General features: G+C 36.7%; 1 protein-coding gene across 1 annotated transcript; it reads left to right on the plus strand.

Annotated features, from left to right (window-relative positions):
- Window positions 1-822: 822 nt before the first annotated feature.
- Window positions 823-9538, plus strand: HINT3 (histidine triad nucleotide-binding 3). Its single transcript, XM_016342819.3, is given in 8 exon segments — window positions 823-1224; window positions 3237-3292; window positions 3958-4015; window positions 4338-4404; window positions 7675-7730; window positions 7849-7902; window positions 9176-9259; window positions 9261-9538. Coding segments are annotated over 8 exon segments (636 nt in total). The 5' UTR covers window positions 823-1008; the 3' UTR covers window positions 9306-9538.
- The last annotated feature ends 10616 nt before the right edge of the window (window positions 9539-20154 follow it).

Raw genomic sequence — 20154 nt, forward strand, 5'->3', positions numbered from 1 at the left:
ATTCTTTTTGCTCTCAGTTACAAACAAGAAATCAAGTGAGTGAATTTGAGGATTGCTCTTTTAGGTTATCCGCCATGCCGCCACGACGTTGCAAATTTCCCACAGACGGTGCCAATATACTGGATGCCACCGATACAGGTTGAGAGATGGATCGCGAACTTGCAGGTCGAGGCGGATGCCGAATTATTTGACTGGAGCAATGGGGGTGGTACCTGCAAAGACACTCCGACGCTCAAGTCAGAATGGATCTAAGAGGTAGAAGGTGTGAGGAATGAATGAATACCTGGAGGGATCTGGGTCTTCTATTTATAGGTGATGGTAGCTATCTTATCTTATCTCGTTTCGCTAAGATAAGAGAGACGTTTGAATTCGAAAGTTGGTTAGGAGTTCTAATAGGCCGGTTCCGGACTTTCTAGAAGGGCGAAGCGGGTCGGAGCCGAGTAACCAGGTTCGGGGACCATTCCAGGCGTAAGATCCGTAACATTAATGAATAAAAATAATTTTCACTTACGAAAAGTAGCTCTAGTGGCTAGTGCGAAAGAAATATATCCAAATATTAATTTTACGGATAATAATTTATTCATTTTTATTGTATACAAACTAATTTCATTTATTTATAAATAAATTTATGAGTATTATTTTTCAAAAATATTTAGTAAGCAAAGAAAATCAACTAAAAATAACCATAACTTATCTTATTTAACATTTATTAATTATTACGATAATTAATTAATGCTAAATAAAATAAGTTTTTTTTTTTTTTTTTTTTTTTTTGCATTACCCATTATTTTTACCGTAAAATCACGTGAAGACAAACCTCGGAGAGGGGGAAGCGTGGTCGACTGGTCGTTGCATTGTCCTGTCTTTTTTTCTTGCTTGCTGTCCCTCTCACTCCATCTCTTCCTATCCAGTCGCAACAACGAGTCACAACCAGTTCACCTCCACCATGCAATGCTCTTCCTTCTCTCTCCTCAACCCCAAAACCCACATTAGCTCTTCGATTTGACCATGGACGACTCAGCTAGAAAGAGGCTCGCCATCTTGTGCTCCCATCTTAGCCCCTCCCCCTTTTCTCCCGATCCCACTCTGACCGCCGTTTCGGGCTTGGTCTGTGCTTTTTCTTCTTCTGATGCCGAGACGCAAGTGGCTCATACCGAAAATCAGAATTTGCAAAATGATTGCGTTTTCTGCAAGATTGTCCATGGGGAATCACCTGCTTGGAAGGTATGCATGCTTCTCATCAGTTAGGGATATTAATGAATAAAAGAATATTATTATATAGAGGATATTAGTTGTCATATGATTACTATGTTTTAAACTGGGGACTTAAGAATAGAATGTTCTAGAGTCTTTTATATTCCTATATAATATAATGAAATAGAGAATGAAAGTACTTCGAGCTAGTAGTTCGTATGGTTTTAGAGCAATTTTAGTTCAAGGAAGTACCTTCCTTGGAAGATGGATTGTTCATAATTTTTTTTGTAACAACTTCTTTTCTTTGGCTTTTGTTACTGAATTTGTGATGTTTATTAGTTGTTGAAGGGTGATTTATATCTATTTGTCCTGTTTCAAACTGAAATTTTTCCAAAAAGTTGAAGCATGGAGAAACTGATGTAGTTTGATAGAACTTGCTGGGTCATTTGGTTTTAAGGGTAAACTCTTGAATATTGAAGCCAAGACCAAATGTTGAACTTGAACTTGAGGAAAACTGCTTAATGTTGAGCAGTTAGTCAGTCATACAACTTATCGGTCAGCAATTGCCGTTACATGTCCTGGTTCATCAAACTATCATTGCCCAACTGCCCGTGATTCTGATAGCTTTTGTTCATTTTACCTTTGGAATTCTCCCCTAATTTGCAAAATAATGGAGCTTTTAACAAGAATTCTCCTCTAATTCTCCCGATTTTACCTCGTCTCACTAAGTTGGTTGACATACATTAACAGTCACTAAATGAGTGTGCAGGTTGATTTGGTTGTCAAAAGACTCAAGTTAAATAGTTTCTGCTATATCTTGCTGGACTAGGTAATAATGACTTCTGGATAAAGTAAGCCTATAAAGTAATAATTAAGAATCGACCTGTTTGATGGGGTCGGCTACATAGTTAAAATAGATGCTGAGAAATCAGACTGTGCTGCTCCCATGAAATGAAATAGTCTGCTTCTAAATTGGAAGAATGTGTATTTAATTATTTATATAGAAGGGGGTTATTGAAAATGTTCTTTGGTTTGAACTGATCATTCTACCCAGGACTATATTTAGGATTAGTTTTGAGTAGGGAAATTATTGAAGTGTAGGTGGTTAGGTGTGAGGGATAAAAGCAGTTGTGTGGGACAACTTCACTGGAATCTAATAAATTCACGAATTTTGATCTCTCAACTTTTATTCTCAATATACTATATTACATTGACTTAAATAAAAGTCTGGAACCATAATTACAATATTATTTAATATGAAAACCATAACCATTAGCAGTTCTAGACTTCTAGACCTTAGCAATTTATTTATGTGCATTGTTGAAGTTTCACCATGGATATAACAATAGAGCATTTATTAAAATGTTTTGCTAAGGTAAGTTATTAAGGTTTCAAAAGTGATAAGTTTTCATGGGAGAAAGTACACTTTGGAAACTCTCGATGCTTTCAATAAACTGAAAATTTATCACTTTGGATGGAACTTATTCGAAATTTAGAGATGGAATGGGTGAGTGAATGAGTTAGGAGATGATTTAGAGGTGGAACTTTTTATTTGTAAACTACAAACAGGCACAATATTGATGTTCAGGTATGTATTTTACTATTTTATGAATTGTGAGCACTAAATATTCAACTAGATTTTCCCGTTGTTAGCTTTGTTGGTTTTATGTGAGCTTCTCATGCCACCATGTGATCCATCCACAGGGTTGAGTAGTGGAATTGGTCTCATGCAAATGCAAACTAAGGTTGCTTCCTATAGATTTGAATAATGAGTCCAAGTGTCCAACCATTCTGCAGTGATAGTAGATCTTAGCACTAAATTGCCCTTAATAACATTTAGAGTTTAGACATAAGGTAGTTTCTGAAATTGTGAATCATGTCCTTTGAAATTCTTCCAAATATTTGTATATTTTCAATCATTAGATGTAACAACTGTTTTTATCATTTCCAACTTTTTATATATAGTCTAATCATGTTCTCTCATTACCCTATCGTGACTTTCGTTTTTGTTTTTTTACCCTTTTTTTGGTGTCAATTAACAGCTATATGAAGATGACATGTGCCTTTGCATATTGGATATATATCCATTGAGTCATGGGTAAGGTATCATATGTCCATGGTGCAATTTTATATTTTTCATAGGTATATAGTTGTGAGGTGCAGCTGTGTTTTGCGTTATTTCATACCTTTATGCACATTCACACATTGTCATAAGTATATTAAAATTGAAGAATTTTTTTAAGCACCTAATTAAAGTGGAGAACCACACCTTAAAAGTTAGCTATTAAGGGGAAGAATCACTTTTCCTAAATATAACATCAAGCATTCCATACTACTCTTTTTGGGACTTTGGGCACCACATAATACCCAAGTTCCTTACACATTCTATGCAGTTTTGTATATCGTGATCCTGAAATTGTACCCTTCGTGATGATAAAATATGATTGCTTCCCCTTTTACTTCCTTCGAGACAAGATGTTCTCAAAGTTTATTCGTAATAGTTAAAATGCTAATTTGGATGTGAACAGAAAAGAAAGTGATGAGAATTTTGTTCCGAGAAGAATTCTAATTCTGAAAAATCTTTATTTTTTTAATGCCTTAGTTAATTATTATGAATGTTTAAAAATTTCATAAATTTTCAATAGCTTATTGTTGGATTCGGTAATCATTTGTACGTGAAATTCATGATCCAATAAATTTACCTTTTCAACTATTCTGCATATCATTGTTTTGTCAACTTCTAACATGCACTTTGTTTACCAGGCACTCTCTTATTATCCCAAAATCTCATTTTCCTTCACTGGATGCTACTCCTCCATCAGTGAGTAACTACTCATAAGATTGAAATTATGACAATTTTTCTGTCTTCACCCTGTTTAATTTTAGGTTGATGATAAATCGTCTCTCCATAAGGGAAAAAAAATAGTATTTAGGATTCTTATTATATATGATACTGCTATTGTTAACATTTAAAGATAATGTGTCTACTGCTTAGTTTCAACCTAGCATTTTACCCAGCATGAAAAGTTGCTAAGTAACATGCAACCGAAATATAGAATAAATGGCGTGCTTGTGTTTAATAAGTTTATGTATTCTGTACTTCTGTAATGTGAGACAATTATCCTAATTGGCTTATGGTACAGGTGATAGCTGCAATGTGTTCGAAAGTACCGTTTATTAGCAATGCAATCATGAAGGCTACTGGCAGTGGTATGTAGTTGAACACTTGTATTTCTATTTGAGCTTTTGTTTCCTTTAGTTATGCATTTCAATACATTTTGCTCATTTTAAGCAATTCTGTTTATGGATAGCAGTAGATACATCGCTATTACTCATCCGGAAACAATGAGGGAAAGTCATTAACTTCTGTAAATATCTCGGTTCTTGTTGAGTGATGTGGTCTTTATGAATCTTTCATACTTCAAACGTTTTTTCATAGTGGTTGCTTGTGTACGAAAATTATAAATTGTCTTGCAACTGTCAATTTCAAATCAGCTTCAAAGAAGTCCAGTGGCACACCAGGTCTATATTTAGCACTGAGATAAGGGAGTCTGGTCCTGCTTAAGCCTCGGCTCGGATTGTACCTGAATAATAAATCACAAAACTGTTACAAGAGTACTAGGAAGGCTAAGTGAAGGGAAAAGCAGTCGGATTTGAAAAGAGAGAATGAAAACCTGAATATAATTGCTCTGGTAAATGGTAAATGGATATCTAAACATATCTCAGTAATCCCTATTAGACTGGTAAATGAATATCTTTCCCAGCTTGGTTATAAGTTCTTAAAAAGTGTTTGAAATGAAACTTATCCCTGGTAGGATAGATGGGGCAATTCAGGTGAGATCCAACGTAGATCGAACTTCTAGGTCACCTGTGGGATCCAGGGTATGGCTTTAGTTAACAGATTTGCGAACCGCAGTCCTAAAGAAACATGTTTTGTGGCTGTTTATCCCCTGTCCAAATTTTACTTGAAATGTGAATCAATCTCAATTTACTTAATCATGCCATGTTGAATAGGATTATGAGCCGTGCTAGCTATTGTATATTAGCTTATGAATAAGGTTACTGGAGAATTGGGGAGCATGATGCACATTTCATATGGGAAGTAGAATCTCAATTCTGATCTCTCTTCTCAAAGAGAACTTGATGGGAATACCCATCCTTCAGAAGAGATGCTTCGAGATATTTTGTGATTTTGAATTGACTATGCAAATGGAGTTTAGGTAAAAGAAATGATGGAGGGAAATAGTTCCAAAACCTGCAGTTGTGATACAGGAGCAATTAGCTATCGTTATATGTTTACTTGAGAGGAACAAGAGGGAATATGTCCGGATTTAAAGGGCATATGGTTGGTCGCATCAAGTACAATACTATATGAGTTAAATGATTGAGAACATTAGTTCTTACCAAACAAAATCAGAGCTAGGTTGCATAGGTTGCTTGCAAAGAAGGAAATCCTCTCCTATGCCCCAACCATCTACCAATGTCTTTTCAGCCGCACTTTTGATTCAAGTAGTCATGCCAACACCTAGGAGTCACAGATCAATTTTGCTCATGTGTCTCACAAACGTGGGACATTGATGCATGGCTGACATGAATAACATGATTAAAACACGGAAAATATTGAACCCTTTGCTTGATAGACCAAGACTAATGAACTCTTTAACCCAAAACATAAAGTAAAAGGAAGATACCCATTTTCTCAGAAACTTTCTTTTTCCCATTTTTTCCTTTTCTTTGAGATGTCACATGATTTATGAAATGCTTAAATAGGAAATGCATAGGACAACATAAAGCACGAGTACTCTGTTTTCTGGGATGGGTTTAGTAGTAATGAACATTGGTTGTTTGACGTTCGCCAACATATGGAAGTACTGTGAATCTTATATCTATTTTGTGTCTCCTTGGCCCAGCCAATGTCTTTGCTTATGCACATGCAGAATAGCTTGGTTTATTGCCTGCAGATTGGAGCAGGCCAATTCCAAGTTTGTTTGACAAACCAAAGTGACATGACACACCTCAAGTCCTATTCTTTATCTTGTGCAAACACTTTGCATGGTAAGATCAATCCTTGCTCCATGATGACCTATGAGACTGTTAAACATCCACAACGCTCATGATGCAATAGCTTAACCAAAAAAGTTCTGACCCACGGTGACCACAGAGGCTTAACCCTTGGAGGTCCCAACAAAGCAAAACCAGAACTGTCAACATGAGGCCATTGAGGCCTTTTTCAATGGCAAGCAACATCTGGGTGGTTAGTAATGTGCTGCAGGGGAATGTCAGATTAATTGACCACCCAATTCTTGCTTGCATAGGGTTCTTCTTGAGGATTTGAGCTGGCCAAAGGCCCCTACATACAGTTGTTTTGGAGTCTTGCACCTGAAGTGGCCTATTTGAGGCTGCAAGGAGTTCTCATCTATGGGGTCTTTGTTTGTGCTGCGTCCACCATGGCTGTGGGGTGTTCTTCTGTGATACCCTTACTAAGGCCTAGAGTTCCTTGTCTGTGGATAGCGTATATGGAAGCAGAGCAGTAATGGAATACATAAGAAAATTGAGTGGAGGGAAAAGCAATGGTAATCTTCTGTGATTTTCAAGTAGTTTGACATGTATTAGTCAACTTATGAGTAAACTTGTAAGGCGTAAGGATGCTAATTGGTGGAATCTCCAGAGGTTGCTCCGTCGACCGACCCAGATCTTCTGTTAAGCGTTCAAGTGAGAGCATGCCCGTAAGGACTCGAAAGATGGTGAACTATACCTAAACAGCGCAAAGCCAGAGGGAACTCTGGTGGAGGCCTGTGGCGATACTGACATGCAAATCGTTTGTCTCACCTATGTATAAGGGTGAAGACTAATCGAACTGTTTAATAGCTGGTGCCTGCTAAAGTTTCCCTCAGGATAGCTGGAGCTTGAGTATGAGTTCTATTAAGTGAAGACAATGATTAGAGGCATCAGGGGCACACCACTGCTGACTTATTAGGTAGGATGACGCGGATACTTTGTTGAGCGGTGCCACAGAATTGAGAGCTCTAAGTAGGCAACTTTTGGCAAGCAGAATTGACGATGCGGGATGAACCGAAAGTCGGGTTACAGGGCTCAACTACTTACTAACCGAGACCCCAAAGGGGTGTTGGGTGATTAAGACAATAAGATGATGGTCATCGTGGTCGAAATTTGCTGTGTGTGATAACTCACTTGTTGAATCAAATAGCTCCAAAAATAGATGATACTAAAGCGCTTGACCTATACTCGGCCCTTGAGACAAGGGCCATGCTGCGATGAGTAGGGGAATGGCGGTTGCTGCAAAATCTAGGGCTTGAGCGGCCATTGGTGCAGATGTAGGACCTCCATATTAATAACAAGATTCTTGATGGTTTTTTGTGTCTTTGTCCAATATCCACACTTGTTTCTTCAGTCTGTTGATCATCGTTTGACCTTACATATCACCCCATAGAGTTTTGTTTAATGCTTGGAATTCTGCAGATTCATTCAATCTGTTGATTAACAATGGAGAAGCTGCTGGGCAAGTAATATTTCATGTAAGATACTACATCTACGTAGTTACTCGTAATTTTGTGGAATCAGTCATATTCTTTGCTCTCTACATGTTTGAATTTATGAAAGGTCGTTAATTTTACTATATATCGTGCATTGCAGACACATATCCACATAATTCCTCGGAAAGCATATGATTGTTTATGGGCTTCTGAGGTAATGTCATCATATACTTTTTATGGGACAAAAGTCTTATTGCTATAATGCTATTCATGTTAGGTGTCATGTTTTGATAACTAAATTTTCTTCAAAAATGTATTTTTTTTCATCAAAGATAGAGAGACTCGAACCCGCAACCTCGGGAGACTATGCCATTTGAATTATAGCTCATTGGCTTTCAAAATATGTATTTGCTTATTGAAATTTATTATTAAATATATTATCGAGTCTATTATTTTAATAGTATATTCTATAAATAATAGAGCCAAGGTATTGATATTATTACGTATGCTAGGTGTCAATATTTTTCAAAAAAAAATTTATTAAAATATTTGAGTACTATAAAGTTACAAAACATATTTGAAATAACTTGATATTTTGCAAGCACAACATATAATATATATAAATAAGGATTAAATACAAAATCAATGTTTAAGATTGTTTTAAAATGACAAAAATATCTCTTTAGATTTAAGGTTATTTAATTAAATTAGAAATTAAAATTTGAATTTGATTCTAAAAGGCTAAAATAGTTAGAGTTTATTTTAAGAGACTAAAATGCTCTTTTAATAGTAATTTCAAAATGGCAGAAATATCTTTATCAAATTAATGAAGAGCATTTATTGTATTAGAAGTTAATTTTTTTTTTTAAAAAAAAATCTGAAATACCAGTGGAGTATATTTTAAGAGATAAAAATACCTTTTTAGCATTAATTTTAAATGATAACAATACCCTCATAGAACAGTACATGCATAATTCTACAAATAAATGTTGTATAAAACTAAGTATTCCTGGATATTTGATGTCACTAAAATTTTAATAGAAAACCAATACATCAATGTATGTTACTTATGTATTTTTTTATTTATAATTCTACATATTTCATTCTATACAATTTCACACATTGGATAATTATCACTTTTAATATATTCATTTAGATTAACGTTAGGGAGTTAATTTTTTTCAGTTAACATCACTATTTTTTTTTCTTAAATTATTTTGTTTATCTTAAATTCTAGATCCTAGATTATAAACTTTAAAGAAAAGTTGGTTAACGTTGGCTAATTAAAAATTAATTTCCTTTACTTTCTCATTCTTTTATTCACAAATTTAATGATGATAATATCTTAATTTTGCACTATCCTTTTATATTATATCTCGTGCAACGTACGGGCATGTACCCTAGTTATTCTTTCAAGTTTGATACGTTATGGCCATAATGATTATGTGGCAAGAGCTCAAAAGAGTAATAAAACTTCATGTTTATAGAGTTTGCGAAGGCGTCCCCTTAAACTAGATGACAAAGTATCGCAGCTTGCAGCTCGTATTCAGGAACAGTTGCCATCAGAAGTTTTGCCAAGACAGCAAGAATGAAGATTTTCGTTCAAGTAAAAGTTAGATGTGTTATGAATCTGTCATAATTTGGTACTTCATATTTTCATGTACAGAATGAATGATACGTGCACAAAATAATTTTCATAAGCAACCATCATTTTCAGTGAATGAGTGGTTGAGTTTTATAATCATTGCTTATTTGCATTTCAACTCAACCCAGAACATCTCAATTATTCATTCAGTGAACACCAGCATTATATAAGATTCTATATGTGTGCATAATTTTTCTTCATTTTATGTGCCAATGTGTAAACTACTAAACTGTAGTACTGTTCAGTCAAATTTTATGTTTATTGAATTTGGTCAAGAGCAATTCGGCGGCCCTTCCCATACACACGCCATAAACGTCCTTTTTAACCAATATTCTGAAGATTGGACTAGTTGGTTCAACCGGATTAATTGAGAACCGGTCCCTTAGCCAATTCTGTTGAAGTGAAAAACTGTCTTGACAAAAAATTGGTGAAAAAACCGATCAAACCAACTGTTAATTAGTGAACCGCATGAATTAGATGATTTTTTTTCTGATTTTCAATTTAAAAAAATAAAATAAAAAATACATAAACCCTCTCTCTTCTCTCTCACACACGACCTAGCTTCTCTCTCTCTCTCTCTCTCTGAGCTTCACAGAAAACGAAACCCTAGCATCCCCTCTCTCCTAGACATCCACCAGCAGCAGCTAGCGGCCGGTGTCGCCGTCTGACGAACTCTTCTCTGCCAGTGTTGAGTCCCACTGTCGCGATCCTCTTCTCCTGGATCCCTTCACTTTACGTTGCCAGGTATGCTTGGAGCTGCTGTTGGCGTCGCCGCCTGTTCTCGTCGTCGTCGGCCACCCTGAAATCGTCTTTGTCCTCTTCGTCGATCTGTCTCTGTCACGTGCTTCAAGCTTCTGTCTTCAATTCCCTCTGTGCCCAAGCTTACTTCCCCTCTTCCGTCGCCGTCACTTGGCTTCCTCCTTCGCCGCTGGTCTTCAATATAATTTTGCTTGTTTTGTACTTTTATTTGGTTTTCTGATTTCTGATTCTAAGTTTGTTAATTTTTGCTTAATTTGAGTTACTAAATTTCTAAGTTTGTAAGCCTTAATCCCTGCACGGTTTCAGTTTTATTTTTGGGAGTTAATTGCTGTTTTTTTGGATTTAATTATGTTGATTGTTGCTTTTTTTTGGGGTTAATTGTTCTTTTCTTATTGTTGTCTTCTGGATTTAATTTCTATTGATTGTTGCCTTCTACTTTTTAGTTTTTTTTTTATTTTGTTAATTATATGAATTAATTAGATTTTGTAATTTTATTTTTGTAAGTTTTAAATTATGTTTTTGTTCTGTTATTAATTTGTTACTGTAGTTTGATTTTCATAGTCTGTTTGTTTGTAAATTCAATAGTTAGCATTGTGATTCTGTTTGCAAATTCAGCGGTTAGCGATTATTACTAATTTGTTTGTTAGTTTTGATTATTAGATTATAAATTCTAAGTTGCTATTTTGTGAGTTGCTACTGTGATTCTGAGTTTTTGTTAGTTTTGATTATTAGTGGTTATTACTGTGATTCTAAGTTGCTATTTTTTGCCATAATGTTGTTGCTGATTTTTTGATTTTTTGATCAAGTTAATTTGGGTTCTATCCCTAATTTCGGTGGATAAGTTTGAGCAGTGGTGCTGCTTGGAGTTGTCTTGGCTATTTGAAAGAATTTGGATTGGAATTGGTGGCTTGATTTTGGTTGAAAGCTTATTTGGACTCAAATTTGGGTATTGTACATATTGTGAATCGGCCAAGGTGTGGTTTCGATTTCCTCTATGTAATATGTAATATTTCTAGACACTTGCACTAGTGGACCTTAGGATAGGATTGAATTGGTTGTTGAAATTTGTTGAAATGACAATGTATGATGAATTGATGAATTTTGATAAATTTTGATGAACTATGTTTTTGTTATTGGTAAATGGTGTTGAATATTGAGATTGAGATTGAATGATGCTAATTATGATGATTGGTAATGATAGAATGTTATTTGATGAGTGTGTTGGTTGAGAAATAGTTTTAGTATGAGAAATTTGATGCTTGGGGTTGAGAATTATGAGGATAGTGTATTATTGTAAGTGAAAATTTGGTAAGAGTGGTGATTTGAGACAAAATGGTAAGTTCTAATGTGAATTGATGTGTGTTGTGGCTTGGAGTTGGTTTGGTTCAAAGTTTTGAAAATTAGAGAACTTTTTTGAATTTTGTGAAACTTGATTTTTACCGAACTTTGGCGGATCATAACTTGAGTCTCAGTTTTCGAAATTGATTGAAATTTGTCTTAATTTGAAGTTCATTTAAAGATATTTAAATTGATATAAAGTTTGTGAAAATAGAGTTTTGTAGAAAAAGTTATGAATGTTTAAAGTTTGGTGTTTAAAACTGAAATTCTGCAGATTTGAAAATTTTCAAAGTCTGGTGAGAGTTGTGTACACGACACAGTACACGCGACGCGAGCATTCTATTCGGGTTGGACATCTCGCGTACACGGGCACTGCATGTGTACGCGAACTACCAAAATTTTGACCCTTGTGTATGCGAGCTACAACACGTGGCGCGAGCATCCCATTCGAGTTGGGCATCTCACATACGTGAACAGGGGGTTGCGTACGCGAGCACCCATTTTTAGCAGCTGCGTACACGAGACATGGGCTTACATACACGAGACCCCCTGTTTTGCTAAAAAATCGTTTTTCTTCGTTTTCAAAGGTTCTCTAACTTTTCAAACATTCTTTAAGTGCCGTTTAAGAATACCATCTAGTGCTTAGGTCTTAATACTACTAAAGATGAGTGAGTAACTTAATTTAGAGAAATTCTATATGAATTTAGAAGACGGAGACTTAGGTTTCTGGAGTGTTGAGGATGGATCAGTTGAGTGAAATGGCAGAGTACTATAACAATGATTAATATGATGAGTTGTGGAGTTACGGGCTGATGATGTTTGAGACGAGTCTAGGACTCGAGATTGAATAATGACTTTTCTGAGTAATAAGAATGATTTCTGAAAAGGTACTGATATTGTTGAGACGCCATGAACCTAGCAAGAACGGTGGTTAATACCGCTTGTCGTGGTAGCGGCGGCGGCATAAGGACGGTGGTTAATCCCGTTTACGTTGAGATGTGAGGTCTATGGCTAAGTATCCCGCTCGCTTCCTTTCGAGTCATAAGTGTGAGTCGGGCACTATATTCCTAGGAAAGTGAGTCGGGCACTATATCCCTGGGGGGTTTCCATTTATATTCGTGACCGAAAGACGACATTTCCATGGGAATGTGTTGGGTTGGCAGTTGAACCAACAATGTGATATCACAGCCAAATAGGACAGACATTCATCATGTGCATATTCTATATGTTTGCTTGCTTTGCTGACTTGCATTGTTTGCCTAATTGTATAACATGCTTAATTGCTTCTTGAATTACTTGATATACATGATTATACTTGTGTTTTACTTGTATTGCTATTACTTGTGTTTTCTACTGGGATTGTGGAGGTTCTGAAGGCGGTGGCGATGAAATCGCATGGCGGTTAGGTTGGCAAAAGCTGTGGGACAGCAGTGTAAGTGTCAGATTAGAATTCTCTAAGTTAGATGACCTATTTAAGGATTTATTTATCTGTTTTATAAGCTTGAATATTGATGCCAGGGCATCTTGGCTAGTTTCACAAGCCATTTTGAGCATGTTTTAGGTTAGTTTCATACAATTTCTTAGACAATAAACAAGTATTTAGTTGAGTATGCATTCATATCTTGATTCAATCAAACATTGTGAATTCTAAACATTTTCATGAGAATAAGGCAAGGATTGATTGATGTAATGAGTGATGCATTATCTCATGATTAGAGCAAGGCTTTGATGCAATTTCTTTGATTGATTTCAGGTAAGAAGAAGCAGAGAAGAGCCACATTAGTACCACTAAATTGGCTATTAACGTGGAAGAAAGGATAGCTTGGAACGTTAATGGTGAAGTTAACAGCATTAACGTGTTCGATGGCCAAAGAAGCCCACGTTAGTCACTAACGTGGAAGAAGGAAGAGCTTGGGAAGTTAATGGTGAAGTTAACACCATTAATGTGAGCAATGGCCAAGGAAGCCCACGTTAGTGGCCACGTTAGTGCCACTAACGTGGGCATTAACGTGGAGTTTGGAGAGCATGGGAAGTTAGTGGTGAAGTTAACACCACTAACTTGATCAAAGGCCAAGGAAGCCCTGATGAATCCATATTTTACGATATATTTTGGTTTGATTTGAGTGGATTTCATCACTTAAACCCACATTTATTCATCCAAATAGCATACTTTTGTGTTCTCCCCCTTAATTAAGCCTAATTGTGAAAACATGCTCTTTTGTGCTTAATTTAATCAATTTTATTCCATTTACATTCCATTCGATACCTTGATGTTGTTTGTGAGTGGTTTTAGATGTAAAAGGTAGGAATGGCTTAGTAAAGATGGCAGCAGAGCATGCAAGAGGGAGAAAACATGAAGAAAACAAAGGGGAAGCACACATTAGAGTGTGCGTGCGCACAAACCAATGTGCGTATGCACAAGAACCACAAAGCCATGTGTGCGTATGCACATCCTCTTGTGCGTGCGCACAAGAAAATCAGCATGTGTACGCACACGTCCCAGCACGTGACCTCATTAATGCAAATCGTTGGGGGCGATTTCTGGGCCTCTAGAGCCCAATTTTGAGACTCTCTGAAGCCGATTCTTGCTTTGTCAAAGGAGGCCTCATTCCATGTGAAGGGGGGGAATTAGGGTTAGTTTAGCATCATGTAGGTTATTTTCTAGAGAGAGAAGCTCCCCCTTCTCTCTAGAACCTAGGGTTTTTAGTTTAATTTCTTTGTAATTTCTACTTTTAATTCTTGTTTTCATTAAGTTTCTTCTACATTTCTTTGTTCTCTTGTCTTAATTTCCTTAGTTTATCTTCTTAGTTTCCCTATTTTGTCACTTTTATGTTTATGCACACTCTTGTTATTTTAATTCACATTTAATGCAATTTATGTTTTTAGGTTCTTCTTGTTTAATTGAGTTGTTATTATGATTTTCTTACTTTTGGTAGTTGTAGAATTATTATTTCTTGTTATTTTATCATGCTTTCTTTTCATGCCTTCGATGCCAGGGCATCTAGGCTAGTTTCACCTGCCATTTTTAGTTTGTTTTAGGGTAATTTCATGCATTTCTTAGGTAATAAGTATTTGGATGAGAATTTTATGCATGCATTGATTCAATCAAACATTGTTAATTTTGTACATTTTCAAGAGATTTATGCAACAATTATCTAATGCTATGAATGATGCAAAATCTTGAGATTATGGCAAGGCTTTGATGTATTTGTTTAATTGATGATAGGTAAGAAGAAGCAAAGGAAGGACAGAGAAGAAGCAGAGCAAGAAACGTTGGTGGCCAAAGTTGGCTCACCAACGTTGCCTCAAACGTTGCTCCTGACAGCCTGACTGTGCCTTCTTCAAACAAGAATAACTTGAGCTACAAGGCTCTAAATGAGGTAATTCCAAAGGCATTCGAAAGTAGGGATCTAGAGCTTTCGAAGCATAAATGGCACTGCATGGTGGACACTAAATTTGAGGGAGAAAAATTGCCTCGAAAGTGCAAAGATGAACATAGTATCAACCTGTAGTAAGGCCAGCTAACCTCTTCACCTTCCATGGAGTATAACTCGAACTGTAGAGCTCCAAATGATGCGCTTCCAACGGCGTTGGAAAGTAGACATTCGGAGATTTTCAACAATATATAATAGTATGGGGTGGACAATAAGTTTGAGCTTCAGAATCTGGCATTGTTACCAACGACAGCGACCTGTCCCTTTCAAAGGAGCATAACTTGAGTTACAGATAGTCAATTGAGATGCTTTCAGTTGGGTTAGAAAGTTGACATTCAGAGCTTTCCAACCATGTATAATAGTCTATAGTGGGGCACGAAATTGGTAATGTTGACAAGAAGAGAAAGGAAGCAACGTTGGTGGCCCAAGTTGGCTCACCAACATTGCCCATCAATGTGCCAAGCAACAAAGCAACATTGGTGGCCAAAGTTGGCTCACCAACATTGCTGGCAACATTCCAAGCTACAAGGGTGCCAACATTGGAGGGAACGTTGGTGATCCAACATTACCCCCAACGTTCTCGATAACTTTCAATTTTTGGAGTTGAAAAATTTGCAGTGACGCGTACGCGTCGATGACGGGTACGCGTCGATGACGGGTACGCGTGAACGAGCACTTTTAGCCAGTTTCGCACACGCATGAGCAACGCGCACGCGAAAAACGCTGTTTTGACGCGTACGCATGGGCGAACAAACGTTGGTGCACCAACGTTTGGTCAAACGCTAGCCCAAGTATTATTTTGCAACGTTTGACCCAACATTTCCAGACAAACGTAGATCAGCAACGTTAAGGCCAACTTCAATACAAATTGGCACCCATGCAAGTATGAATGTTAGCTAGCCAACATCCTTGTCAACGTTACTAACAGCCACTCCAAGCTTGCTTCAACCAAGGCCAAGGCCCACATCCAAGTACTTGAAGATCCATTTTGAAGATGAGAAGTAGAGTATAGATAGAAGAATTTTTGAAGATGAAAAGGGAGCTCTCTGGAGGCCCTGAGGGGGGCTCTGGGAGTTTAGAAGGGTGGGAAGCCAGGGACCCAAATTGGGAACTCTGTAATCATCTTCTTTTATACTTTTTTTATTTTTTCTGCACTTTCTTTCTTTTTGATTTGAATTGAGCTATGATGAAATAAACCCCATTTCATTGGGTTAGGGAGCTCTGTTGCAATTCAATGGATCAATTGTAGTTTTCATTCTTCTTCTTCTTTCTTTTCTCTTGATTTTGCTTGAAAGCTTTCAGTCTTCATCCAATTGAACAATTGTCTTAGAAGAGAAATTGTTTATACTTGGATTTCCTCTAAACCTTGGAAAAGGAATGAGAAAATCATGCTAGAAATGCTTTCTCACATCGGATTAGGTTGGGGGTTGGATGGATATAGTGACATGTAATCCTACCAATACTTTGATCTATGAAAGTGTGTGGTATAATCAGTGACCAAACTTCATCTCTTCCCATGAGCAATTAGATCAAGGAATTGGACAATTGTTCATGCTTAGGGGGATTGAATTGCCAAAAAATTGGGATTCAATCACCTAAAATTGCCAAGAAGATCAATGAATGCATTGATTGAGGAAGAGATGAAAATGAACTTGATCTGGAGAATCTAACATCTCTTAAGCCCAATAAACTTCCCCATTCTGATCTTTCCCTTTCTTTAACTTTCTGCTGTTTACATTTATGCTCAACAACCCCCTCCCATTTAATTTTCTGTAATTTACTTTCTGCAATTTAATTTCTGCCATTTACATTCTGCTATTTACATTCTTGTTATTTACTTTTCCCGCCAATTTAAATTATGCAATTCTCAATCCAAATTTTGCTCAGTTCAACTAGAACACCCCTCTAATTAAAGTTGCTCAACCAATCAATCCCTGTGGGATTCGACCTCACTCTATTGTGAGTTTTTACTTGACGACAATTCGGTATACTTGCCGAGGAAAATTTGTTGAGAGACAGATTTTTGGAGCATCAAGTTTATGGCGCCGTTGCCGGGGATTGATTTTGCATTGACAATGATTAAATTAGAGGATATCTAGATTGAACACTTTTCTTTTCTTTTGTTGATTAGTTTTATTTCAGTTGTTTATTTTTATTCTCTGTAATTTGAGTGGTTTTTCCTTGTTTATCTATCCACTAATTGTTTGTGATATTGCCTCACTAAGAATCCCTCATTTATGAGAATGGAGATTCTAATTTCATTTGGTGATTATTATTTGAGACATAACTTTTTGCAAGAAAGAAAGGAGTATCCATCATATTTTGGTCAATCAAATTTCATGAAAAACTTTTCACCACCACAAAATGATTCACGTTATTATGCTCATGGTGGGTGGGAGTATCAAGAACATGAAATGGGGTACTTTCCAGAGCCACAAAATGGTCCATATTTTGATGAAATTGATCACTACTCAAGTTGTGGTTGGGAAGATCAAAATCAAAGAGATTTCACTCATTCATACCCCATTCATCAAGAGCCATCACCTCTTAATTATTCAACTTCACCTCAAAGTTTTTCATGTCCAAATTCTTCATTACTTGAGTATGTCTCAGCACAAAATTCCTTCCCAAATCCATATAATTCACTTCACCATTCACAAAATTCATTCCACTAAACACAAAATTCTCTTCACATTCCACAAAACTCATTCCATTACCCACAAGAATCATACCACTCTCAGAACACACAACCACAAAACAACCAATTCCATTCACAAGCCAACCCCAACCAACCATCCCAACCTTCACAACCTCCCTTAGATAGACTTTCTAGGATAGAACTCCTCCTTGAAAAAATGATAAAGATAAATGAAGAAGAGAAAATAGAAAAACAGAAGCATGAAAAAAAATTGAGACAGAAAGCACAACCCTATTCTGAAGAACAATTCATTGAAGAGTTGAGATCATCTAGAGAGACCACTTCACTCTCTCCGAAAACTGAGGAGTTCATTCAATGGTCCAGAGCATGGAGGGAAGAACAAGACATCACCTTTAGAAACATTGAAGTACATTTAAACCATATAGCAAAATACTTTGGAGTGGTGCTTAGCAAGGAGGATGAGGACCAAATGGTGGGTACAAGGGAAGAATCAGAAGAACAAGAAAAAGAGGCACCCATACCAAGTGAGATTCATATGAAGAAGGAGGAGGTTGTGAGAGTATATAAGCCTAGGGCTCCATACCCACAGAGGCTACTAGGGGTGACAAAGGAACATGCAAACTCACTCCCAAAAGACTGAATGCAACATCATGTAGAAGAAAGGGAGGAAGTCAATTAAGGGTGTCCACACTCAATTGAAACAGAGAGTTGCATAGAGGGTGAGTTCATTGAACCATCAATTCAAGAAGCTCTTGATGAAGATGATACTCCAATCATCCCACAACACCCAAATCTTGACATCAAAGATGTGAAGACAGTAAAGACAAGCACCAAAAGGAGTATTGTAACCGAGAAATAAAGGACCATATCCATAAAAAAGAGAAGGTCAAAGAACAATCCAACCCCTGATCCAACAAGCAAGTTCACTCAAGCCAATTATAAAAGAAAGCTTGCTGGAAAGAGACACTCAAAACAAGGGGCAATAACTGGTCCCTCTTTCCACTTGAGGTCATTCCTCTTAACAAACTGGAACAAGAGGAAGAAATTCATGAACAAAATGTCAAGCTAATGACATTAAAAGAGCGCTTGTTAGGAGGTAACCCAACCAGAGGTAACTTTCTTTTCTTAGTTATTTCAATAAAAGAGTTAAGTAGATTTCTCTGTATTGCAAGGAGCTAAGTTTGGTGTTGCACACCAAGGTAATTCAAAGGTGAATGTGTGATGCTAAATTTGGTGTTTCACCATAGATTTCATTTAAAAAAATATTGCAACCCTTCAATGACTAGTCACTGACTCCAAACAATCAGAGAAGCTACTTAATATTTCTTTAGCTTCTAGTTTATAGTTTGTATTCTTAATAAAAGCACATGAGGATTTCTGCATATATTCAAATTGCTGCATAAGGCAAGGAACTAAGTTTGGTATTCACACACCAATCTAAGTTTAGAAGCCTACAAACATACATGCATGCTAACCATCTCTCAAGTACTTGGGGAACAAGTGACTTTCAATAACTTTGCAGGAATTCAATCAATCTCTTGGAAGAACTATGCACCATCATCCAAGGATACAAAGAAGGATACAAAAGCTATGGATGATGATGACAAGGAAGAAACAAGAAGACACCAAGAGGTTGTATTGTTACTCAACTGTTTTTGGTTTGTAGTACTTTAATTGGAAGTATGATTGTGCCCTGTTTGCATGAACCTTTGCATTCTGTGTGTCTTTCATTATTGTCATTTTGGGCTGCTAGTCTAAGTGCCTGCTTCATTTTCATCTTGCTTGAATTGTATGCTGTGTCCTTGAGCTCAATAAAAGAATTTATGAGAGCTTGTTGTGAAAGACAAGAGTGAAATCCAATGTGCAGAATATAGTCCTAGTGTTGTGGTGGTATTTGCTAGCTAAGTTGGTTTATCAATAAGGTACAAGGCTAAGCTACCTCTTGAATTATGAGCTTGAAGTGCATTCTATGAGACTTAAATGAATTAATAAGATCCTAAAAAGAGAAAAAGAGAATGAAAAAGAAAGAAAATAGCAAAAAATAAAGCTAGGCACCAATAGTTTAAACCTTGAGCCATGTGTCTATGGTGTTTTTGTGCAAGGATCTGCTTGGATGAGTTCTTAGAAGTGCTTCATCACTTAACAACTTGGGTTAACTAATCCGGGACTGTCAACTGAAAGTCCACTATCAAGAGCAACCTTGTCACAAAACATTTAGCAACCCAAAGAGGTGCTAGACACCAAGGTCTCCAGAATGAATAATAAACCATGTGCCTGTGGTGTGTATGTGATGAGGAGAGACTTGGGTGATTAAGTCTTTAGGGGTGTTTCAACACCTAGCACCTTGAACCAACTGGTTCGGGAGTGTTGACTGAAAGCCTATCCTAAAGAGTTGTCTCAACACAGAACACTTAGCTACAGAAAGCAATAAACTCTAAAGAGGGAAAGAAATCAAAAACAGAACTAAGTTAAGGATCAAGAATAAGAGTCTCATAGAAGACAATAGAGTGAGAATTCAAGAGTATATGAGAGCCTAGAAACCAACAAGAACATGAACCTAAATTCCCATGCATGAAACTCCATGAACCAGGGATTTGAATTCTCTGAATAAGGACTTGTATCTCTTGTATT

This window comes from Arachis ipaensis, chromosome B4 (genome assembly GCF_059453495.1).
Source record: "Arachis ipaensis isolate K30076 ecotype BB chromosome B4, ASM5945349v1, whole genome shotgun sequence".
Classification (NCBI taxonomy): Eukaryota; Viridiplantae; Streptophyta; class Magnoliopsida; order Fabales; family Fabaceae; genus Arachis; species Arachis ipaensis.